Source organism: Monomorium pharaonis, chromosome 4 (assembly GCF_013373865.1).
Source record: "Monomorium pharaonis isolate MP-MQ-018 chromosome 4, ASM1337386v2, whole genome shotgun sequence".
NCBI lineage: Eukaryota > Metazoa > Arthropoda > Insecta > Hymenoptera > Formicidae > Monomorium > Monomorium pharaonis.
Window position 1 is genome coordinate 14,343,512 of NC_050470.1, and position 25,393 is coordinate 14,368,904.

Consider the following 25,393-nt stretch of genomic DNA (forward strand, 5'->3'; position numbering starts at 1 on the left):
CATTCTACTGAGACGTTATATGAATGTTTTACGTATATTCGGTATGATCACAGTACATTACGTATGAGAGTATAATATTTGTACGATATCTGGTGCTGTCTGGGATTATATACACTATATACACTATATACACTATATACACTATGTACACTATATACACTATATACACTATATACATATATACATGTATATATACACACTATATATAGTGTATATACATGTATGTTAGCTGTAGCACGGCCAACCGCATCAAGGAACCCAATCATCTACGAGACACGATAATCAAAAATGCCATATTTTCAACATTCAAAGCTCCGTATATCAAAATGTAGAGATTTTCAGACCCTGGTCCTATGGACATATTTGATCAGCACGTCATGGAGTACATTATATCTCACTTTCAGCCAATTTAACCGGGAACACTTTTCCATAAGATATGTGCGGGGTCCTTTTGTTTCATACAATGTTTTTATAATGTATGTCATAATATTTCTTAAAATTTAAATCTAAAGCCAAATTGATTGAATTTTGTAAGTATGCATATAAAAAAATAGTCTTAGTCAGAAATAATATTCAAAATATATAATAGTAAAAAAACTGATATCATTATTAATATATGACATATTGAATCAATTATTATATTTTTGACATGGGATTCTTGTGTGCACTTTCCAAATTTGATCAATTTGGTTTTAGATTTCAATCTTAAAAAATATTATGACATATTGTTTATAAAAATATTGTACGAAACAATTTATGAACATTTAAGATATCGCATAATTAATCAATAATTGCATATAAATCAGTTAGACCAAACTACGAAAAAAAACGACTTGTAAATTGTGTAAACAAAGTCTAACAAAGCATGTATAATTGATGCCTGTATTTAATAATTATTTGTAAAAACTTTTTACTGGCATGTTTGAATAGCGCGCCATAATGGCTCCTATATACTGGACGTGGAAACGCTTGCCTCGCGGCTAGTACTCCAGTATGCAGGAACCATAAGCGGCGCTGCTGCGATTGTAGAGCGTAGAGCCAGAGCGTCAAATGAAGGAGATGCAGGGCTGCGTTCAGATTCCCCACTCGAGTGTTTCCAGGTATCATTTTATCCTTGTTATTTACTGAATGTTAAACAAGGATAAAACTACACCTGAGAACACTCGGGTGAGGAATTTGAACGCACCCTAGGGCATCTTTGATGTTCGAACATGTTTAGCGCGCGAGCGTATGTGAGTCGCAATTGTCGCGAGTCCTGTTGAGTCCTATTCCATCTTTCGTCGTGCACCGTCCTATTCTGCTGCTGATTTCCGTCGGTTATCCGCTGATTATTCATCACAACTACAGGTATTACTCGATATTTGCTTTTCCGGTTATTTTTGCTTAACATATCTAATCAATCAATCTCAATCTCAATCAATCTTGAGTCTCGCCGGAATGGTGCTCGTGTTGAGTTTTCTTTATTGATCACGACATCGACAGTCCTGTTGATCGGGCTGAGGACCATTTTTTGTAAAAAGAAAAAGAAGATATTCAATCAATTCGCGTAATATAATATTACTTAAAAGTAATCATTATTTTTCAAACTGTTTGTTTGGATTTGAGAATTCCTGTCTAACAGTTCTTAGCAATCTTGTTTAGTAATCACAGGTCTTTTTTGACTGTCACCTTTCTTTATTACATTCCTTCTATTCATTATTCTTTTATTTTTTGGCCTATATTACTGTTTTTATTCGTTACATATTATTTACTTTGTGTCTTTCTTTTAATATTTTATGTAATTGTATTGCTTAGTTAATTAATATTCTTATTATAGGTTCACAAAACTTAATTAGTCTCTCAGCAGAAGTTCAATTCTTTGACTTCTTATATTTAAGTTATTTGGAGCTGTAACAATCTGTCCTTTTATTATAGTTGGTAAGTCTTTACATGTTCATTCTATTATTACCCTTTAATGATTTTTTCTTTGATGTTTGAACTATGCTATGATGTGCTGTACACCAAAACTTTTCTTTACATTGGATTTGTTTAAAATTTCAATAGTTATGTCACTATTCATATTTACACAATTACAAATAAAATTTTTTTTTGATCAAGTATCATTATAAATCATTAATTTATATATTAAGTTACATGAATTTTGCTTCATTCTAACAAGTAATTAATTTTTACTGTAATTATTGTTTAATTTTCTATAATTTTCTATAATATAAAATATATATACCATTTAAAAGTTATCTTTTATTTCCTTATTTTATCTTGTTGGTGTTTATTTTTTCAGCTGTGAAATACTGTTTATAATTTATCTTGCTTAGTTTTTTTTAAATTTTAATCTTTTTTATATATTGCTTATTAAGGAGATTCTGTTATCTCTTCATATAATATAAAAACTTAACCATTTTGAGAATAAATGTAATATATATGTATTCCTGAATATTTTAAAATTTTTTAACTATATACTTTTTAAAAAAATGATTTTCTAAAATAGTATTGAATTTTATGGAAGATAATTTTAAGTAATTTAATCACAAATAAATTTAAAAAATTGTACTTATATTTCTATAAAAGGATTATATTTATATGTATAGGAATAGCATTTAAAGAACATAGAATTATAAAAACCAAATTTTACCATACCATTTTCGTGTAAGGGTATGAAATATTTACGAATGATACAATTTTCTTTAATTTGATATCACAGTGAAAACATGTTAACGTTACTTGTTAATAAAAGCATGTGTAATTTAAATTATTTATTATTTATTAGATTATTATTTAAGGAGGGAAATCCACTTAAAAGCTTGAATATTAATGCAAAGTTTGGGAATTTATTGCAAGAAAATTAATGAAGTAAATATTCTTAATTGTTTTGTATTACAATATATATATATATTTAACTACATTAAAAATTTTTTTTTAAGAAAATATAATAAAATAAAAAAGTTATAGCTATTGCCTGGAGATGCCTCGCCGTTACCGGTGGATTGCGGTAAACTTGCAATCCTGGATTATTTTGTATCTGGAACCAAAAAATAAGAAATTTTCTTGTAAAAGAATGGTATACGCTGTCTTTGACGATCCCGGAATACTTTTTATACAAATAAACATATTCCGGGATTGTTGAGGACAGCGTCCCAAGTAGCAATATGTCGTTATTACGACGTCATATTTTAGTCACTGTTTACGTTAAAATCACTTTTGATATGACGTAAATATGACGTTAATATGACGGTCCTAAGTCATAGACCAATGACGTCATATTTAGGACGACAAAATGACGACATTTTTATGCCATATATATGACGTATAAAATTCGTGATTTTTGGTTATATTTTAAAATTTATTCTTTTAATAATACAAATTTATTAGAGTTTTAACTTTTTATTAATTAAAATACATAAAATTCATAAAATACATAAAATAGAAACAAAGTTTTATTTAATTTTATAATTATATTATAACGTAATTATATTATAAATATATATTTATGTGTATGTGTATGCTCACATACACATGTATATACCCAGCAAACACAAAGTTACATGTAACGTGCTTGTTAGTTGTAATTTCCCACTCAACAATGTAATTGCAATATAACACGTGTGTTATATTACAATTACATTGTTGAGTGGGAAATTACAACTAACAGGTACGTTACATGTAACTTGGTGTTTGGTGGGTATATATACATATATAACATTTGCATACATATATTTTTTATAAAAATAATATATATTAATATTTAAAAAATTGCAAGTATATGTACATATTGCACATTATAGTACATACAATATAATGTGCAATATATACTTACAATTGTTTAGAAAATAGAACAATATTTTATTTTTTTGCTTATCTAATATCACGTTTCAAACTTTTTTATTTTATCATTAAGAACAAATATTTTTTTAGACAAATTAGAAAACCTTTTGTATTGCTATAATTCAGGTATATAACATAAAATAAACATTGCAATAAAAAATATAAATATTTAAATTAATAATACATGAAAAAAAAATATATATACAGGGTGAGTTTTAATGGATGTCCTGGCCTTTTACCATCAGAAATTTACCAACGATAACTTACCGACTGTATCTCTAAAGATTCGGACGGCCCATAGGTGGCAGTTCTGTGGGTCAGCGGTAAGTTAAGAAGTATTTTAATATTTTATATTAGAAAAAACAAATATCTAATCATATTTTTGCCAATAATGTAAAACATTAACATGCCCAAGAATAAATTTGTGTACATCTATTATAAAATTTAAATGTAAAATTGTAAAATACATTATGTCAATGTTACAAATGCTAATTATAACAAATTTAAAATTAAAATAATAGTGGTCTTCCACACCACCTTTGAGGTTCCACTAAAGGCGCGTTAGGTTTTTTAAAGTGGACCTTTACTTGTAGCCATATTTTACCACATTTTTTACAAAAATTTAAAAAATATTGTCGAAGTTAACGACCTATTCAATATGTAAGTCTCAAAACAAATATATTGAAGTTATATTAAGTAAGAATGCACGCAGATGAAAATTTTTCATCAATGTGTAACCGTGCTTATTATGATAACTTATCATGTTTTCACTTCAATATGTGTTCGAAGTGACCTCCCTCCATCCTCTCACAAAGTAGAGCCCTATCCAAGATTGCATTACGTACCCGGCACAACATCTGTGGAGTTATTGCACGGCAAGCTCGTACAATTTTATCCTTCAGATTTTCAGCGCTAACAGGTCGCGTTGCATATACCTGTTGTTTAAGATAACCCCACAAAAAAAAGTCAAGTGGTGTGAGATCTGGTGAACGCGTTGGCCATTCTTGGGGACCGTGAAGACCTATCCAATGCCTACCGATTTTCTCGTTTAACAATAATCTTGTCTCTTTGGCGGTGTGTGCAGGATGGCCGTCCTGCTGGAACCACATGTTAACACATGATTCCAGTGGCACCTCATCTAACAAAGTGACAAGCTCGTTTCTAAGAAAATTTCGGTAAAAATTGCCATTGACCTTGCCATCAATAAAATATGGCCCAATGATGTGGTCCCCGAGAATACCCGCCCAAACATTCACTGACCACTTGACTTGGCTGTGTGCTTGCAGCATCCAGTGAGGATTCTCGGTAGCCCAGTAATGCATATTGTGGCGGTTGACGTTGCCATTATTATGAAAAATACATTCATCCGAAAATAAAATGTATTTGGAAAAATAATAATTTTCCTCTATTTTATTAAGAAACCACCGACAATATCTCAATCTGCGCGTCTCATCAATAATAAGCAGTTCTTGAGTCAAGATTGCTTTATAAGGATGAAAGTGACCCGATTTTAGAGCCTTACATACCATTGTCTGGCTAACTCCTTGTACCTGCGCTATAGTTTGTGTACCAATAGTTGGTTCGTTAAGAGCCATTTCTTGTATAGGCGCGGTATCAATGCGCCGTAGTCGTCCTGTACAAAAAAATTAAAAAAAAAATAAAGAGGGAAAAATAAAAAAAAGAAAGGAGAAAAAAGAAAATAATTAACATTATATTAATTGTCAAAAAATCTTATAAATAAATATCTACCTGCAGACTTAATAGGTCGCAGTTGTGCTTTGCTTTGTAATCTTGCTGCCAGTCTCGCAAAAAACTTATGATATGGCTTTCTCCGATCAGGATATTTGCGAGCATAAAGTCTTGCAGCTTTTCGCGGTTGTTCATCGCATTTTCCGAAAACTATGATCATATCATACAATTCTTTATTTGTATAATTTTCCGTCATTTTGATGTACGTTCTCTCACACGAAACACACGATATAACACAATCAGAGAAAACGTTAGGAAAAACAATTGAGAATCGTCAAGTTTGCAGTCTTTCCAACTGTTCTCCTGATTGATTGCAGAAACTGCGAACCTGTTGATTTTCAATTTTTATCCCCAGCGTTTTAAAAGAACTATACGACATGATTATAATTTCCGGAAAGTGTGATGATTAAGAAGAAAGCCACATTATAAGGTTTTTGCGAGGCTGGCGGCAGAAGAAACGAGAAAGCAAAGCACAACTTCGATCTATTAAACCTGCAGCTAGATATTCTTCTACAGATACATTTTTTCTCCCATTATTGTTTTTTTAACAGGACGACAACTTGGGCATGTTAATGTTTTACATTATTGGCAAAAATATGAGTAGATATTTGTTTTTTCTAATATAAAATATTAAAATACTTCTTAACTTACCGCTGACCCACAGAGCTGCCACCTATGGGCCGTCCGAATCTTTAGAGATACAGTCGGTAAGTTATCGTCGGTAAATTTCTGATGGTAAAAGGCCGGGACATCCATTAAAACTCACCCTGTACATGTATATGTACATATTATACACATACATTCACGTGTGTGTGTATGTGTGTGTGTGTGTGCGCGCGCGCGTGTAGAAATTAACTAAGTTAACTTTTTTTTTAAATAGTTATTTAGTTAAATAATATTAAATAGTTAATATTATTTTATTTTTAAGTTTCTACTAATTTTACTTCACAATAATTTTTAATTTTTTTATATTTATTTACATTAAAAACTTACCAAAGCTGAAGAATTATTTTTGTTTTCTAAATATTTTTCTAATATTGCAACATCATTTGTTGATTGTAATGGTAACCGTACTGGTAAATTTTCTGGAATGCATGTATTTATTTGTCGAGTCTCTTTCTGATTAAGTATTGTAAGTATTTCTTTATTCTGCTCTTTAATAAGCATTAACTGCTGTAATATTTTTTTATGAAAAGCTAAAAATATAAATGTAAAATTTATTATTGTATTTTTATATATAAAACTTTTATTAAATGTAAAATAAAAAATACTAATACGTAATTAAAAAATTATAAAATTTTATTATAAAGTCTTCTTTAAACCAAGAAATAATCATAAATAATCGTAATAAAACTGAATGCTAAAGTTTAATGTAAAAAACAGTTATTTATAAAGAAATGATAAATATAATAAATTCATCATAAAACTTACCAAATACGTTTTTAGAACTATGACACACATCAACGTTTGAATCTACATTTGATGTATTTCTTACAAGGGAACCTCGCGAACCCGAAAATTCTGATTTTAATGAAACTTGGCATAAATGTAGAAGAAGTAAATACATGAATTTAGAAATTAAAAGTTGGTGCTTATAAACGGTTTAAAGGGTTGAAACCACCCTTCAAAAATGTTGAGTATTTGTCTTTTCTCGATATATCTCGTAAACTAAACAAAGTATTAAAAAATGTTTCATACAAAAGTTTTACAGTATAAATACCTCTATTTAACTATGCTATTTATTGTTTCAAAAAAATTTTTTTTCAAAAACAAATTTTTTTTCCTTAAAAAAAAAATTTTTTTGAAAAAAATAAATAGCATAGTTAAATAGAGGTATTTATGCCGTAGAACTTTTGTATGAAACATTTTTTTATATTTTGTTTAGTTTAAGAGATATATCGAGAAAATGCAAAAATGTCTCAACTTTGAAGTGTGGTTTCACTCCTTCAAACCGTTTTTGAACCAAAATAAAACATTTCTAAATTAATATATCTACTCCCTCTACATTTATGCCAAGTTTCATTAAAATTAGAAAATTTTTTGATTGGGCTTATAAACGGTTTGAAGGAGGAAACTAAACAAAATATAAAAAAATGTTTTATACAAAAGTTTTACAGCCTAAATACCTTTATTTAACTACGCTGTTTATTTAAAAAAAAAAATTGTTTTTAATTAAAATAAATTTTCAATAAAATTGACTTTTATGTATATAGCATTTATAAAATAATTATACTATCTTATACTACGTTCTATTTATATCATCTATGTGTATATTATGTATGTTATATTTTATGTATGTTATAATACTATACATTTATATTATCTGCATCCCTATATGTATTAGTTTTCATCTAACAGTTGCGCAATATTAGAGTAGTCACGTTGCTTTCACACAATTCATTCTGTCTATGTCACATATTTCACATTCAAGTTTTATATTCGTCATATCACGGTATATATCATATATGAAATGGAAATCACGTATTAAAGTTTGATATCTTTATTAATGATGTTACGCGTCATTTTCACATCTGTATCAAGTCTAACGTGTGCTTGATTAGTACATCAGTATCACATCTAACGAGTGCTTGATTTTTCTGTTAGATTATTTAATTGAGCGAAGCATAATGTTACACGTAAATGTTGCAAATGTTCTTAATATGTTAATTATTTTATTTCAAATTATACATATTCCACCTATAAATGAAAGAGAAATACAATTACGTGATGTGATAGAGGATATTATAACAAATGATATTATAAGAGTGAATATGACTTATCATTTGATGTACACACTGATACTGCTTTAGAATTTTAAAATTATTGGGAAGTGGATTTACCTGACATAGAATATGTAACAAATGATGAGGAAGAATTTTTTTTAAATGATAATTGTGGTAGGGACTTCACCTTTTTGAAGCGACGTTGCACTCCTAAAAGAGAGTGTCGGCCTTTTATCACTTCTCCAATATTCGACGGCTTTCCTTTTATAGCTACTATTTAAAATTTCGTCTTCTGGTTCACAATTATATTCATTATTAGGTTCATAATCAACATTATCATTTTCTAAAAATTCTTCCACTTTATTTGTTACATATTCTATGCCAGGTAAATCCACTTTCAAATAATTTTGAAATTTTAAAGCAAAATGAGTGTGTACATCAAATGATAAGTCATTCACTGCATTTGTTATAATATCCTTTATCACATCACGTAATTGTATTTCTCTTTCATTTATAGGCGTTGATGGAATATGTGTAATTTGAAATAAAATAATTAACATATTAAGAACATTCGCAACATTTATGTGTAACATTATGCTTTGCTTAATTAAAAACAATCTAACAAGAAAAATCAAGCACATGTTAGATGTGATACTGATGTACTGATCAAACACACGTTAGACTTGACACTGATGTGAAAATGACGCGTAACACCATTAATAAAGATACCAAACTTTTATTAATACGTGATTTCATATATGATACATACTGTGACATGACGAATATAAAACTTGAATGTGAAATATGTGACGTAGAGAGAATGAACACTGTGTGAAAGCAACGTGACTACTAATATTGCGCAACTGTTAGATAAAAACTAATACATACAACGATGCAGATAATATAAATGTATAGTATTATAACGTAGATAATATATAACATATATAATATACACATAGATGATATAAATAAAACGTAGTATAAGATAGTATAATTACTTTATAAATGCTATATACATAAAAGTCAATTTTATTGAAAATTTATCTTGATTAAAAAAAAAATTTTTTTTCAAAAAATAAACAGCGTATTTAAATGGAGGTATTTATGCTGTAAAACTTTTGCATAAAACATTTTTTTATATTTTGTTTAGTTTACGAGATATATGGAGAAAAGGTAAAAATATCTCAACCTTTGAAGGGTAGTTTCACTCCTTCAAACCGTTTATAAGACCAAACAGAAAATTTTCTGATTTTAATGAAACTTGGCATAAATGTAGAGGGGGTAAATACATTAATTTAAAAATGTTTTATTTTGGTTCAAAAACGGCTTGAAGGGGTGAAAGCACGCTTCAAAGTTGAGACATTTTTGCATTTTCTCGATATATCTCGTAAACTAAACAAAATATTAAAAAATGTTTCATACAAAAGTTTTACGGCATGAATACCTCTATTTAACTATCATATTTATTTTTTTCAAAAAAATTTTTTTTAAAGAAAAAAAAAATTTGTTTTTGAAAAAAAGATTTCTTTTTTAAATAAATAACATAGTTAAATAGAGGTATATACACAGTAAAACTTTTGTATGAAACATTTTTTAATATTTTGTTTAGTTTACGAGATATATCCAGAAAAGGCAAAAACTCAAAATTTTTGAAGGGTGGTTTCAACCCTTTAAACCGTTTATAAGCACCAACTTTTAATTTCTAAATTCATATATTCACCCCCTCTACATTTATGCCAAGTTTCATTAAAATCAGAATTTTCGGGTTCGCGAGGTTCCCTTGTTAGTGTATTAATACTATCATGGTTGAAAATATTATTATTAAGAGTATTATTGCTGTTATTAATATTACTGCTATCAACATCTAAAAATTGCATTTGTAAAATCAAACCATTTTATTTTTTAATAATTTTATACTTTTTTTGCTAATAAAATATACTTACTAAGAATTGTAATATTTTGTGACTCATCTGAATTTGGAATCTGACAATTTGGATTATTTTTAATATTTTTGTTTGCTCCAATTTTATCAAAACTTTTTCCTAAAAAATAAATTAAAAAAATATATATAGTATATACAAAAAAATTTAATATATTATATATATATATTTATAGTATATACTTTTTATTATATATTATATAAATGTAAAGAATTTTTATTTAGTTAAATATGTATATTTATTTATTTATTTTGTATTTTATGTTTGGAAAAATATGTTTTTACATTTTTATATGATAATACTAAAAATTTAGAATATTTTAAATATAATACCAAACAGGTTAGAAGTCTGAGATGTAGTATTTAAATCTATATTTCTTAGTGTAGTTCTTAGTGTCTCATTGTCAGTCCTTTTAATAATTTTTGGTGGCTGTTGAAATCTACATTCATTGTCACTTTCTTTATTCTCATCATCACTACTCTCTTGTAGACGTATTGGTAAAGTTCTGAATCTTTTTCGAGATTGTAAATTTTCTTCTGGTTCTGTGTTAAGATCACTTGTTACTTCTGCTACGGAAAGTTTTTGTCTAGCCTTATCTAAATCATCTAAAATTATTTAGAAAATTACAATTTTTAATTATTAATTTAATTTAAAAAATTACCTTTTAAATTTTAATAAACATTTTTAATCATAAAGTTTACATATTTACCAGTCTCATAGAAACTGCGCACTATTCCGTAAATATCCCATGTGTTTGTATTTATTTCTTCTTCTTTTTTTAACGCCCGCTTAAAACGTCCATGGTCTTTATAAGGAGGCCAAAAAACTTCTTTTTTTTGTAGAGTGAGCCAGTTAGCATGCACAATCGCTAAGCCACCTTCTGCTACTTGATCAAATTCGACAACACAATACATGTTTTCTTTTTTTTTAGAGTTTAATATTTGCGAATATTTATCATTAAATGAGTCTATTAAATGAGTACAATTCAAATCAATATCGATTATGCGTTTCTGTAAAAATTATAAAATCAAAGTTACTATCTTAGAAAATATCATCGTTTCATATGACAATTGCAAGTTGAACAGCCAAATCGTGTTATTCGCTGAATGTAAAAAAAAAATATAATAAAAACAAAATGATACCTGAAAATATTCACGTGATGCCTCCAAAAACAACTTAAATGTATCGTAGCCGATGTAGGTGGTGAAGTACGGCAAGGCCACAAAATATACATAAAGAACAGAGTAATAGACAAATATCGATCGCATAAAGTATAAACGATCATATAAATCTTTTTCTTCTCCTCTTTAAAGCAACTCAGAAGTACGATTCGACTCAGAACTACGATTCGTATGTTTGTTAAAGACGATGACTTGTAGATGATGATTTGTAGACAAAATCTAAATAATAAAATGCAAAGATAAACGATCTATTATTAATATTATAATAGTGAATATAAAATTGCGGTCGATTGCATCAGAAATATTTGGCGCAAAACACGTGTTCGCGCGCGAAAAAAAATTGCTTGCATGTTTTAACCTTGCAATAACTGTACGTGGACGCCTGCTTTGTTCTTCTGCCACAGCTTTCTCCGTTTAGTCGATTTTTTCTCCTTTCTTTTGGGAATATGTCGCGAAATATCGAATGAATTTAATGCACATGGAATCGAAACACATCCGTTAGTTGATCCGTATCCGCTCCGTTCACACACGTTGAGTCGCACATACACTCATGCTCCCCGAAAAAACTATCGGCCATGTAGCCACGCCACAAGCCACAAGTATAGCCAGTATAGCCACTAACATCAATATATCCGATAAAAATTAACTCATCAAGTGGATATTGAATCGATGTTTTGCACCAAAAAATTAATAAAATAAATTAATAAATCAATAAAATAAGTAATAGAAAAATAACCTTAAAAAACGTTTTAATGACGTTATTTCTATGACGAATATGTCGTCAAAAATGTTACGTCTATATTATGTCATTACCCGAGTAGAAAATAGTTAGGGAAATCCTTATGTAGCATAAAGCCCCGATGAGGATTTAATAAGGATGCCATAAAAAGGGTTACCTTAATATTACCACATCAGGGCCTTATAAGGTATTATTAAGGATGCCTTAAACTTACTGAGTAAGATTTTGTTACGGAAAGCAAAAAAGGACCTTGCAAGGTATTATTAAGGATGCCTTAGATTTATTAAGTAAGATTTTGTTACGAAAAGCTAATAAGGGCCTTACAAGGTACTATTAAGGATGCCTTAGATTTATTAAATAAGATTTTGTTACGAAAAGCTAATAAGGGCCTTTCAAGGTACTATTAAGAATGTCTTAGATTTACTAAATAAGATTTGGTTACAAAAAGCTAATAACGACAAGTTGCGATATCGAAAAAATGTTAATGCAGTTTTTAGCAATAATTTTTGTAACAATTAGTTGCAAAAAAATTTTTACAATTTATTATAAACAAATTAACAAATAATTATCCTAGCCTAAAATAAACCACGACGGAAATATGTATAATATGTCCATGTTTATAACAAATAATATAATGTTTATAATATATATGTTCTTTGTTTATAAAAATTATTTAAAAAATTTTTTGCAACTGATTTTTGTTGCAAAAATTTGTTTTTTTTTATCAAAACGGTCGTTTTTTAAGTTATTCCACATATTTCTTGTATGTGAAAATTAATAAAAAAATTTGTTAATTAATATTTATTTATAAAAATATAATTTAACTAAACATGTTTCATCTTTTTAACATCTATTGAATTGATCTACAACACGTATGTATAACATATAAATATCCACAAACATCAATGGTTCATGGATCAACTCGAGGTGTCAGTTCCTGTACGCTCTTAAAAGTCAAGCAGCGTTCAAGGTAGTTTGCAGATGGATGGGTGACCGTTTTTTCGATTGCAGAAAATGCTGTAATAATGACCGAATCAGGCATGCCGGATTTGACGTTTGGTCCTGATTTGGATATGGTATACATAATATAACTCCTAAATTTTTATTTTTATTACATCCCTTATCAGAGTCAATTAGGGGTTGCCTTATAAAGCCCTGTTAATATTTGTTTATAGGGCCCTGATAATTTTTCCTTTAAGGTGCTCTTAAACCATTTGTTTCACTTTTTTTTCAGGCCCTACTTATATATCCTTACTAGGGCCTGAATAATTTTAAGGAAGCCTTATCAGGGCCTTATAGGTGCCCTATTACATTTTCTACTCGGGTACTCAGTCATCTGACGTCGTATGACGAGAAATGACCTTAAAATGATGTCATAATGACGACATATTGCTACCTGGAGTATACTATTTCTTTTTAAGAAAATTTTTTATTTTTTTGTTTCCAGGTGATTGAGGATCGCAATTCACCAGCAACGGCGAGGTGTTACCGGAAAAAAGCTATAACTTTTTTATTTTATTAAATTTTTTTTTAATTCCTGAATGTAGTTAAATATATATTTTATAATAAAGAAAATTAAGAATATTTGCTTCATTAATTTTCCTGCAATAAATATCCAAACTTTGTATTAATATTCAAGCGTTCAGGATTTCTCTTCTTAAAAGATGTTATTGGCCAAAAGTTTATGTGTTCAAAAATATAAAAAATCAAGTCACTTCCCTCTATCTTTCTAAGCTGGAAAACCTCTTTAACGATTAATTATTTTTAATCTTATTGTTCTAATCTCTCTTTTGTATATTGTTTATCTAGAGACATCAACCGTGGTACTGACTTTATAAAGTTGGAAGTCCAAAATAGATACAAAAGAAGGAAAAAAAAAATCTTGCAAATATATTTGTTGTCTTTGATTACAATGGATATCCACAATACTAAGCGAATAAGTACTGTTTTTTTAAGCGGTTTAATTTTCTTCTTTTTATATTTTTATCTGATAAATGATTTTTTACTCAAAATTTTGTTTGGTATTTATTTTTTGCCTATTAGCCTATATATTCTTTTACATGTGTTGCATTTGTAATAAATAATACTAATCATAGGTAGTAAGCACACAATGATATCTACAAAGCAATATCTTAGTAATTTCAATGATTTTTTAATTTTATCATGTGACAAGCTAAATTCGCTAAAATTAAACTTTTTAAAATTAAATTGTCTAAATTTAAACTAATGTAATCTTTTTCTTTATTTTGTGAATGCATAAAATATAGTTTTAAGTTTTGTGCTGCAATATTTGCACCTAAACATTATATAATTGCTTGCAGTATATCATCCATAATGATATTAATTACTAATATTGTATCTACTTTATGCAGCGAAGCAAAAACCTATTGAATTATAGGGTTACTCTTTTTACATCATTTAAATATTTTATAAAATAATACAATGGATATTTTTCAAGTTTACAAAATTTTGCAAATTGCTGTTAACAAAAATATCTTTTCTTATTTTTCTATATATGATATGGTAATTTTTTAAATATAATAGGTATAAGAAATGAATTTGAGAACAAGTTTTAGACTTTAATTAATATTTTGGAGGATCCATTAAAAGAAAAGAAAGATAAATCTCTGGACTTTTTTCTAAAGAAAATTTGATATATTTACTACTTATTAATATTTCTCGTTTTTTATTTATTTATTGCTAGAACAAAATTTGTACGATGTGGCACTACTGTTAGAGAATAATTTGGCGCCATATATATTTTCGCATCTGTGAAAGTTTGGTTTATTATCATATAGAGTTTTACAATTGTAACAACTTATTACTATTGTATTATTTGATTATAGAATTTGATTATAGAAATTTTCTTAATATTATTTGAATAACTTTATGCGCAAGTCATAGGTTATTGACACCGGTTAATCAGTTTTCTTATATTTTTATAAATCCTTGCAGCGTTATAAACGTTGTTGGAAGGAGAAAGCTGAGAAAAGAGTTACAAAAAAATTAAAACTTGAAAAGCAGCAAGATGATCTCTTGAAAAAAGTCCATAGATTACTAGAACCAAAATGCAGGTTTAACGACAGTAATTTGAGCAATAGCAGTAATAGCAATTTATCAGTTTTAATAGAATCTGAAGAAGAAAACTTACAAGCTAATGAGTTAATAGATTTAAATCATCATTCTCAAAGCGAGGTTGAGATTCAAAATAATATAACTTTTGAAGAACTTTCAAGTAGAATGAGTTCTGATAAAAATACAGATGAAAGTGATAACATAAACAAAAATGAAAATATCTATAATAATGAAAGTACAGATGAAAGTGGAGAGGAAAATGAAAATATTAATGAGAGTGATAATACAGATGAAAGGGAAAATGAAAATATTAATGAGAGTGATAATACAAATGAAAGTGAAAATGAAAATGTTAATATGGTTTTTGAAAATGATGAGCAAAAGGAAATTTATCTGCTATCAGCTTTACGTAAATGGGCTTTATCAGGTGGTGTTATTTCTATGTCCAAAATAGACGAATTTCTTGCAAAGCTTCGAACTGTATTTAATAATCTGCCTAAAAGTTATAAGACTTTATTGAAAACTGATGATGTATATATTACTCAATTTGAAAATAGAGGACAATTTTGGTATCGAGGAATCTAAAATTATTTGGATGGACTAATTTTAAGAGATTACTTGCAAGTAAATAGAAAAATTGAAATAGATATTAATTGCGACGGACTCCCTCTTTTTCGGAGTTCAAAGAAAAAATTTTGGCCTATTTTAGGGCATCTCGTAGGAACTAAAAATGAACCATTTATTATTGCAATTTATTTTGGGAATTCTGATCCCAATAATATACAAAAGTTTTTACAAGATTTTATAAATGAAGCTGAAAATCTGATAACTAATGGTTATATACGAAATGAAAGAACGTATAACTTTGTCATCAGACATTATGTTCTTGATGCTCCAGCTAGAGAATTAATAAAATGTTGCATTGGTCATAATGGATATGCTTCTTGCGAGAAATGTACAGTATGGGGAGAATGATTGGATTATAGGCAAACGTATATTGATCTAGATGCTCCTTTAAGAACGGATGAAAGTTTCAAAAATCAAATGCAGCCTCGCCATCATAGAGGAGTATCACCTCTTCTTCAAATTAATACTAAAATGGTTTCTCAATTTCGGTTAGAGCCCATGCATTTGGTATATGAAGGCGTATTTGAGAGATTATTGGCAGTATGGAAAAATTGGATAACTCTATGGAAACTGCACTGGACTGTTGTAAATGGAATATCTGATAGTCTACTTCTATTAGCTCCTTCTTGCCCTCAAGATTTCGTTAGAAAACCAAGACCTTTAAATGAATTATCATTTTACAAAGCAACGGAATTCCGTCGTTTGTGCTTATACGATGGTATTGTAGCTTTTGCTTTGCATGTTGATAGAAATATTTATAAGCACTTTCTATTATTGCATTGCGGTATTTATATTCTTACAAGTCCAATTCTTTATAAAACTTTGAACACTTGTGCAAATGGTATACTGAAGACTTTTATCGAATATTCTGTCACACTATTTGGAAAATCATTTGTTGTATATAATGTTCACTCGAGAAAAAATGGCGGAAGGAGAAGGTTGGTTGAGTGAGTGCTCGCGGTTGTAAAGAGGTGAATTAGTGGAAAAAAAGTGAGGAATGATGTGAGAAGGTATGGACGAGGAAGAGGAGGAGGAGGAATAACCGGGGCATTGAAGGGAAGCACGAGACGGAAGGCAGAGAAGCAGGAGACATGGTGAAAGAAATTGGAGCAGGTGATAGTGAAGAGATGGAGAGTTGGTGGAAGAACGCGAGGCGCAGGATCGGAAGGAAGCGGAGAGGCGGTCTGGACAGATGGCGCGGCGGACGGAAGGAGCGAGTGACGGATGCGAGACATCGATATACGAGGAGAGAAACGGATTGGTGGAAGGAATGAGAGAGGGAAAGGAGTGGTAAATCATGGGATATCGATAAAGCGATGGGTCGATGAGATGGGGATTGGTGGAGAGTTCGAGAGTGGAAAGATGGAGAAGAATCGAACATCGAAAAGGAGTAGGGAGAAGGGAAGCACGAGGTGACGTGAACTGAGATGGTGGTGAAAAAGGAGGTGAAAAGCGGGAAGCGGAACAAAGAAAGCAGAGAGGATAGTGATAGAGGAAAAAAGGTGGAAGACGGGAAGATGGACAGCGGAGAGCTGAGGAAAATTAGAGAGGAATTGAGAGGAATAAAAGAAGGTATAGTGGACTTGGTGGGGTTATGGAGGAGTTGGATAGAGAAAGAGGAAAGACAGGGGAAAACTGGAGAGGAAAGAGAACAGAAAGAGAGCAGAGGGGAAGAGGAGACGGAGGGACAAGAAGAGCAGGGATCAACAGAAGAGAAGGTTGGAAGTAGAGATTTCAAGAGAAGAGGAAGCGGAGACGAGCAGAGGGACAGCAAGGAGAGGAAGGAAGAGGAGAGAAGGAGGAAGGTCACTGAGGGGGAAGGAGAGGTAAAGGAGAAGGAGATAAAAGGTGAGAGGAGGGAAGAAGAAGCGAAGAGCAAGGAAAGGAGGTCAGATGGAGGGGAGGGGTTGAGGGTCAGAGGAGAGAGAGACAAGGAGAGGAGGGAAGAGATGAACGAGGTGACAGAAGAGATGATGGAGGAGTGGTGGAGAGAGGTGGAGGCGGAGGAGGAGAGGCTGTGGAAGAGAAAGGCAGAAGGAGAGGAGAGAAGGAGAGAGGAGGAAGAAGAAAGAGGGATGACGCTAAAGAAGTGGCAGAAGGACATAGTAAAGGAAAAAAGGGAAAGTGAATGGAGAGAGATACAGAGGAAGAAGAATGGGCAGAAGGTGACAGAAGAAGGGAGGAGTAGGAAGGAGGGAAGAGAGGAGCCAGAGCAAGTCAAGAGGGGGGAGGATTGGGAGAAGAGGACAGATAGAAGGAAGGAGATGGAGGAGAGGACGAGGAGCAGACTGGAGGAGAGAGAGAGAGTCACGCAGAAGGAAAGAAGGAGGGCAGCAGGAGAAGAAGAGGACAAAAGGAGAAGGGAGAAGAATGTAGTATGGAGAGGGGTAGAGGGGGAGGATGGAGAGGAGAGAAGGTTCTTTGTAGAGGGCATCATGGAGCGGGTGTTGGGAAGGAGGGTGACAATAGACAGGGTGGAAGAAAGGAAGGGGGAGGGGGGAAGATGGGTACTAATTACAGAAATAGTAAGAGAGGCGGACAGGGAGGAGATTCTAGCAAGGGGAGGGGAGGTGAAGGGGACATGGGGAGTGGGAGTAGATGAGGATCTGTCAATGGAGGAGAGAAGGATGAGGTGGAGGATGGTGGAAGCGGCGAGAAGGGAGAGGGCAAAGGGAAGGAATGTGGTGGTAGCGAACAGAGGGCTGTGGGTGGATGAGAGGAGATGGAGTTGGGATGAAGAGGGAGGTGGATGGAGGGAGGAGGGAAGGGAAGGAGAGAAGAGGAAGTAAGGAGGGGATGGTGGTACAAGATTATTAAAAATGTTTTTGATTTGTGACAGGTGGCAGACAAACGGAGGAGAGGGAAGGAGATTGGACGAAAGGAGTATGGAATAAGGAGCGAGAGTGGAGAGAATACATCCTTGGACATGGAAATGAGAGAAGACTCGGATAGAGGGAGACGGAGGAGAAGCAGGAGGGAAGGAGAGAAAGCATGAGGAAGATGGAGTAGGTAAAACAGAGAGAGCAGAGGAAGACAGGAGAGTAAGTGGAGGAGAAAGTGGAGGAGAAGTCCAAGGATGAAAAAGGAAAGAGAGGTTCAAGGAGAAGGGGTTAAAGAAGACAGCGGGGAGGAAATGGATAGAGAGAGAGAAGGAGTGGTCAGAGAGGAGAGGGAGGGGATGGGGGAGAGGGCGTGCGAGGGGGGTGGGGGGTAACAGATTGTAAGGGTCGCATATGGCCAGGTCGGTTCGGGAGTGGAGGGGCTATGTATGTGAACGGTTCGGGAACGCTCCGTGAAAAAAGCGCCTTGTATACCCCGTATTTGGGACGCAATAAAGTCTATTCTATATAATGTTCACTCTTTTTGCCACTTGGCACAGGAGTGTGATGATCATGGTTGTTTAGATACTTTCAGTGCCTTTCGTTATGAAAACAAACTGAAAACAATTAAAAGTAACCTTAAATCCGGTTTTAAACCCGTTCAACAAGCAGCTAAACGTGAGATAGAACGAAGCAACAAAAAAGTTGTACTTATAGATTCTGATATTAATAAAGTTATTCTTTCAAAAGAGCACAGAGATATTAATGAAAATGTCTACGGTGAACAATTTAGAAAAATTTCAGTAAATAATGTGATTTTTGAAGTCAATAAAAGAGATTCATGCTTCAAAGCAGTTACTGGTGAAATTGTAGTCCTGAGGAATATCGTTTGTAGACAGGATGATATAATTTTTGTTGGCAATATTTTTTTGAATATTTCTGATTTTTATACATATCCTTTACGTTTGTCTGAACTTGGCATTGTAAAGGTGTCCAAATTAAGTGAAAAAAGATCGGTATTTACTTTGAATAACATTATTGCCAAATGTTGGCTAATTCCCATAAGAGATGAATATGTTTCTATACCTTTACTTCATACCGTATCATTTTACAAATAGAATGTCAAAGATATTTTAATCATAAAATGATATGACATTTTAAAATATTCTATTTATATTATATATATATGTAAGTTTTTTTATACATATATCACTCATTTGCGACAACATAATTAAAAAATTATAATTGTTTAGTTTTCTGCAAAAAAAGAGAACTGTAATCAAAATTGAATACACTGACAATGAGTGTACAGCTTTTGATACTTTTATTTTTGTATAATGAGTAAACCAAATAACTACGTCAAAATTGCATTTCAAAATAATATTGTAAAATTTTTGTTCTAAAACATTTAAACTAAAAAATTTAGTTTCTTAAATTGTCGTTGTATCAAATGAGCGAAGGAACAAAATTGTTTTTTTAAATATTAGAAATAAAAAAATTTAATACTACTACACACCACTGTTTTTCCAGTTTGTCGTTGTAAAATTTGTAAACGAAAATGATGATTACGATGAAAAAGATAAAACTTTGTTTGAAGTTGGTCTTACCAAATGGCTAGGAGAAAATTTAAATGATAAGACAATTACAAAAATGTCTTGGCCTCCTAAGTCTGAGCAGGGTATTGCACTTAAAAAAGAATTAGATGCACATCCTTTATGGCCGATATATAATCCCAGCTAGCCAGGCCTATTAAAATCACATATCGTGAAAGCTTTACAGCAAGGATTGTTTCAATTTTGACAACAATTTTATGACAAGTAATTGTCTGTTGCTTTGTTTTCTAAAAGTTTCGAGCAAATTTACGGCAAAAGTTTTCATCACACGATGCTGCAAATAACAGAGAAAGACTTGTACATAAATATTACGTATAGAAATTACAAGATTTGTTCCGACACGATAAAATGCAAAATTTAAGCAAATAACAGAGCAAACCTTGCTACACGACATGACGATAAATTTATGGCAGAAACAGGAAATCTTGTTAAGCACAGAATAACAGCAAATTAGTAGCAAGAACAAAATAAAACTTGCCGAGCATGCTTTCGCAACAAAATTGCGACAAGGTGTGTCCATAAACAGCTTAGTTTTTGTTGGCAAGGCTTGTCGCAAATAGTATGACGCACATTTTATGCAAATAACAGGGTTGCATTATCGGGTTTTAAATTTTATTTCTGACTTTACTATCTATCTCGAGATGGCGCATTTCTCGTGAAAAAGATTTACCTACTGGATTAATAAAAGGGGCTCGTTGAGAACAGAGAACCAAGTACGATTGCACCATTCACATTTGATATTGGACTAATCAGTCTAATATTTCAGTCTAATAATCATTTTTGTTGATCTAAATTTCGACAATATTTGTCCTGTTCTTACCACAAATTTGCTATCATATTGTGTACAGCAAGGTTTGCCTTGTTCTTGCTGCAAATTTGTTGTTATGCTTTACTAGTAAGTTTTACCCTGTTATTTGCATAAAATATGCGTCATACTATTTACAACAAGCCTTGCCAGCAAAAGCTAAGCTTAATGCGGACACACCTTGTCGTAATTTTGTTGCAAAGGTTTGCTCGAGTTTGCAGCAAACTTCGCGCAAAGTTTGCGTCATTTTGCTAGCTGGGATGTTGTTTTAAAATTATATGGTATGTTGTTTCTTATTACATCTTTTTATTATGTGTTTTCTTTTTGTCTATTAAGTTATTAATTATTCTCTTTATTGTATTTCTTAGATACACTTTTGGCTGCACGGAATGCTCGGAATGGATATATTATATCTTCCAATTATGAAACAGAATATGAATTTGGTCGTAGCAAACGTAAAAAAAATAAGCGACAACAGTTTTCATCTGATGATTCTTTCTCGACAAAAAAGAGACTTAAAAATAATTCAACTTCTGATGATTCGGATTTTAATGGAGATGATGGTGCTAGACAAGAATTTAGATGTAAACAAAGTGCTTCTTCTCTACCACTTATCTCCTTACAATCACAAAATAAAGCTGAGAAAAGTACTAAAGATAGCAACACAACAAAAATTGAAATAGTACATAAGAATAATAATAATAATTTAAAAAAAAGGAATGACACAATGTTAATGTCTTATCAAAATACCAAATCTAAAAAGAATCTTTTACTTATAAAAATACGTCAAGCAAAAAAAGAAACTTCAGCTATGAATAAGAAGGAAACTTCAGTTATCATAGAGACAGCAAGACAAAAACAAAAATGTTTGATAGAAGACAACGTAAGTAAATTAAAATTAGTTTCTACGTTGCATGTGCAGCATGAGATAAGTTCTAATTTAATAGATGTAAGTTCAAGTTTTAAAATGTCTCTATAGAAAAAGATAGTATCTGATGCTGCAAAGAAAAATATTGATTCTAATATTCAACGCAAAAATTTTTCGATGAAAGTTCAGAATATGAAGAAAGTATCATCAAAAAATAATGCATCTAAAAAGACAAATGCAAGATCGATAAGTTTAGAAATGCCAAGTACATCAAAGGATAATTGTATGATATCTAAATATGATACATTTGGTGAAGAATTATCATTTTCAATGCACAATGTATCTCCATTAGAATTACGTGAAATGAGTCCGATTACTTCTCATGTAACAACATTTACTTCTACACCCCGTTCATCCCGTTTATCAGGTAAAAAAAAACTGCTTTTTAATTTTTTCTAAATTGTTGCATATTAAGTTCTAATTTTCTTACAGGTAGTGCATTAGCAGGTGTGTCTGACGTAGTCTTTGATACAAAAGCTTTTGAGAAAAAGATGTATACATTAAATCAAGAAATTAGTAGTAAATTGAACGGAGTGAGTCCCAGATAAGCGCACAGTAATAAACGGACACAGCAAGCTGAGTGAAACGGACACAGTAACAAACGGACACAGATCAAACAGACACAGTAATAAACGGACACAGTGCGGAACGGACGGAAAGATTTCTTAAATCGGATATCTAAAAAATTTCTTAAATCGGATATTTAAAAAATTTTTTAAATCGTATATCTAAAAGATTTCTTAAATTAGATATTTTAAATCTGCAACTAAAGATAAAAAAATAAAATAAAAATTCTTTTTTTTTTTAAATTATTTTTATCAACAGTAACATACTAAATTAAGGACAAATTTTTATTGATTAATTAAATTTAAATTAAATTATTTTATTCTTACTTGCCGCTAGTAGGTTTGAACCCGGAACCTTAGGATGACGAACCTTGTACTCTATCTGCTACGCCAATTTGATTAATCGATATGGGTACTTGTTATTGTCTTATACATATAATACCAATATGTTATAAACTGACGCAATTATATTATTTTTTATAAAAGCAATTAAATTTTGCAAAACATTAGAAATAAATAGCATTAATTTATTTACTTATTAATTTCATATTGTTAAATTTATCTTTTTCCATAGCCTTAATAATTTGATGGAAATTACGATCTATTTTTAGCATTAATAGTTTGAAGCGTTCAAATGGTTAATTAGATGGTTTTTATTATTCTGTTTTTGTTTAGTACATGATAAATTTAGATTTTGTACATTTTTTGTGCACAGTAATTGTAGGCAAACCGTTATTTTTGAAAACATTATCTTTATAATAATTTTTAAATAATATCAAATGGATTTCTCATTCAAGATATTATAATGTTATCTAATTTATGAGTCAACTACAACGCGCATGGACGGCTCAAAAATCGGACAGCATTGTGATATCTTTTATGAGACATCAAGCTGATATCATTTAGCTAATGTTATAAGGATAACATTTTCAAGAAACTTAAATGAGACTCTTTAATCAGATATCTCAAAGACCTCTTAGTGTTGTCTGATTTCTGAGTTAACTACGACTCGCATGGACGGCTCAAAAATCGGACAGCATTGTGATATCTTTTATGAGATACCAAGCTGGTATCATTTAACTGATGTCATAAGAATAACATTTTCAAGAAACTTAAGTAAGACTCTTCAATGAGAGATCTTAAAGACCTCTCTTAGTAGACGTCTCTGGTAAATGTTACCATTTTGACATCATTTCCAAGATATCTAAATGTTTTCTTAAAAAAGTTCTCTTAAAGTTTTCATTCTGACAAGCGTGTTGTCTGGGTTAGATTTAAGTTTTGAAATAAACGTTTCTATCATTGTTTCTAGAATAAGTTTAAAGTCTAGTGAATCATTTTGTAATCCGCTGTCTCCTTTAAAGTCCTATCAGCACGAAAAGTACGGTTCGTGTGCCGAGTATACGTCGCAGTTTCCTCTAGTTCGCGGTGTCGGTCTCAATCGTCCTCTCAGAGTCAAGTCCGTCCCTACCCTTTTCCCTGTCAACATCTTATATCGTTCCTGACGATACCATAAACCTATACCTCGGTCAAGAAGTGTTTCCTGAGTGTCATTCTTACAGTTATAAATAAAAAAATGCAATTGTTTACTTTTCTTTAATATTTTTACCTAAAAAATAAAAGATAAAAACATATATATATATGTATATATTTCAATCAAATTTCGACCTTAGCTTGACGCTAAATCGAAACGATAGTTGAATAGTCGTCAATATTTTATACACTTTCGACGTCGAATCGACCAGAATTTCGACATTCGATTTTCGACGTTAATTCAACGTCGCATCAACAAAACATTTCTGACTGGGCACTCATTTTGTAGTATCAGATATCTCATTTTTTTTATAAATATATATAAAGATCCTTAAGACAATTTTAAAGTCTATATCTAATTAAAGATCGAGATTCAGATTAAATTAAAATAACAAAACAAAGTTATATTAATTTTATTTTTTTTCTGATTACATTTTAATTCATTTTCATATATGTCTATCATAGTTGTGGAAATACGGTTGTCCAATTTGAAAATTAATATAACACTATGTGTGGTACTTTGTACTGGCTTGGCGTATGTGTGTAAGTGCGTGCGTGCGTGCGTGCGTGCGTGCGTGTACATGTGAATCTGTGAAAAATAATTCAAGTGAGCTTTCTCGCGCAAGAGATCTCGAGATCTCAGAATTGACTTAAAATTAAGTGTACCAATTTTAATCTGACTGGTCGCAATCGGAAGCTCACATCAATATTATTTCTATATTAAAAAGGAGATGTTAAATCGAATCGAATTTATTGTTGCCTCTTTTCCGCGATGCGGATTGGTTCTTTCGCTTGGCTTACTTCGTGATAGTTTTGACAGCTTATTTAGTGTTTTAAGTGTTTCTATTTAGTCTTAATAAGTGTCTTTTTGTTACATACTTTTTGTTACATACTTATGACTTAATTTTTATGATTATGATGAATAAATAGCTACGCAAAATGACTTAATTTTTATGATTAAAAGTGTCTTTTTGTAAAGTGTCTTATTTAGTGTCTTAAGTGTCTCTATTTAGTCTTAATAAGTATCTTTTTGTTACATACTTATGACTTAATTTTTATGATTAAAAGTGTCTTTTGTAAAGACACAAAAAATCATTTCTCATTTTTCAATTCTCTTATTCTTTCAAATGTAACCTATATTAATTAAAATATAATTATATTAAAATATAATTATACTTATCTTTTATTTTCTTTCTCTTTCTCTCTCTCTTTCTCTCTTTCTTCCCTTTTCCTGTACTTCCTTTTTCTATCTATCAATTCTCTTATTTTTTCTAAT

General features: G+C 30.9%; 3 protein-coding genes across 5 annotated transcripts; 2 read left to right on the forward strand and 1 right to left on the reverse strand.

Moving 5' to 3' along the window:
- The first annotated feature begins 1,015 nt into the window (after positions 1–1,015).
- LOC118645058 lies at positions 1,016–22,602 on the forward strand. 2 transcript variants are annotated; one of them, XM_036285383.1, is made up of 5 exons: positions 1,016–1,347; positions 1,817–1,917; positions 21,462–21,976; positions 22,073–22,388; positions 22,454–22,602. In XM_036285383.1, exons 3-5 carry the CDS (start codon positions 21,821–21,823, stop codon positions 22,567–22,569), a joined length of 588 nt encoding a protein of 195 aa, XP_036141276.1. In that variant the 5' UTR covers positions 1,016–1,347; positions 1,817–1,917; positions 21,462–21,820; the 3' UTR covers positions 22,570–22,602. The 2 variants fall into 2 exon arrangements, with proteins under 2 accessions (XP_036141276.1, XP_036141277.1); XM_036285384.1 differs by lacking the exon at positions 1,817–1,917.
- Positions 10,458–12,854, reverse strand: LOC114254184. 2 transcript variants are annotated; one of them, XM_036285380.1, is made up of 4 exons: positions 11,774–12,854; positions 11,377–11,634; positions 10,944–11,244; positions 10,458–10,839 (listed from the first exon to the last, which is right to left on the reverse strand). In XM_036285380.1, exons 2-4 carry the CDS (start codon positions 11,500–11,502, stop codon positions 10,544–10,546), a joined length of 723 nt encoding a protein of 240 aa, XP_036141273.1. In that variant the 5' UTR covers positions 11,503–11,634; positions 11,774–12,854; the 3' UTR covers positions 10,458–10,543. The 2 variants fall into 2 exon arrangements, with proteins under 2 accessions (XP_036141273.1, XP_036141272.1); XM_036285379.1 differs by having other exon boundaries at positions 11,377–12,854.
- Positions 17,284–18,808, forward strand: LOC118645329 (trichohyalin-like). Its single transcript, XM_036286201.1, has 2 exons — positions 17,284–18,601; positions 18,696–18,808. The coding sequence occupies exons 1-2, from the start codon at positions 17,284–17,286 to the stop codon at positions 18,806–18,808; spliced, it is 1,431 nt and encodes a 476-aa protein (XP_036142094.1).
- Positions 22,603–25,393: the final 2,791 nt, after the last annotated feature.

Bases quoted from the DNA above. Each gene is read 5' to 3' on its own strand.
- LOC114254184 (XM_036285380.1), bottom strand. From the start codon at position 11,502: ATGCGATCGATATTTGTCTATTACTCTGTTCTTTATGTATATTTTGTG. The intron at 11,245-11,376 runs GTATCATTTTGT...TAATTTTTACAG, and splicing joins CATCACGTGAATATTTTCAG to AAACGCATAATCGATATTGA. The intron at 10,840-10,943 runs GTAAATATGTAA...AAATAATTTTAG, and splicing joins GCGCAGTTTCTATGAGACTG to ATGATTTAGATAAGGCTAGA.
- LOC118645329 (XM_036286201.1), top strand. From the start codon at position 17,284: ATGGTGGTGAAAAAGGAGGTGAAAAGCGGGAAGCGGAACAAAGAAAGC. The intron at 18,602-18,695 runs GTGGATGGAGGG...GATTTGTGACAG, and splicing joins GAGTTGGGATGAAGAGGGAG to GTGGCAGACAAACGGAGGAG.
- LOC118645058 (XM_036285383.1), top strand. From the start codon at position 21,821: ATGTTAATGTCTTATCAAAATACCAAATCTAAAAAGAATCTTTTACTT. The intron at 21,977-22,072 runs GTAAGTAAATTA...ATGTCTCTATAG, and splicing joins AATGTTTGATAGAAGACAAC to AAAAAGATAGTATCTGATGC. The intron at 22,389-22,453 runs GTAAAAAAAAAC...ATTTTCTTACAG, and splicing joins CCGTTCATCCCGTTTATCAG to GTAGTGCATTAGCAGGTGTG.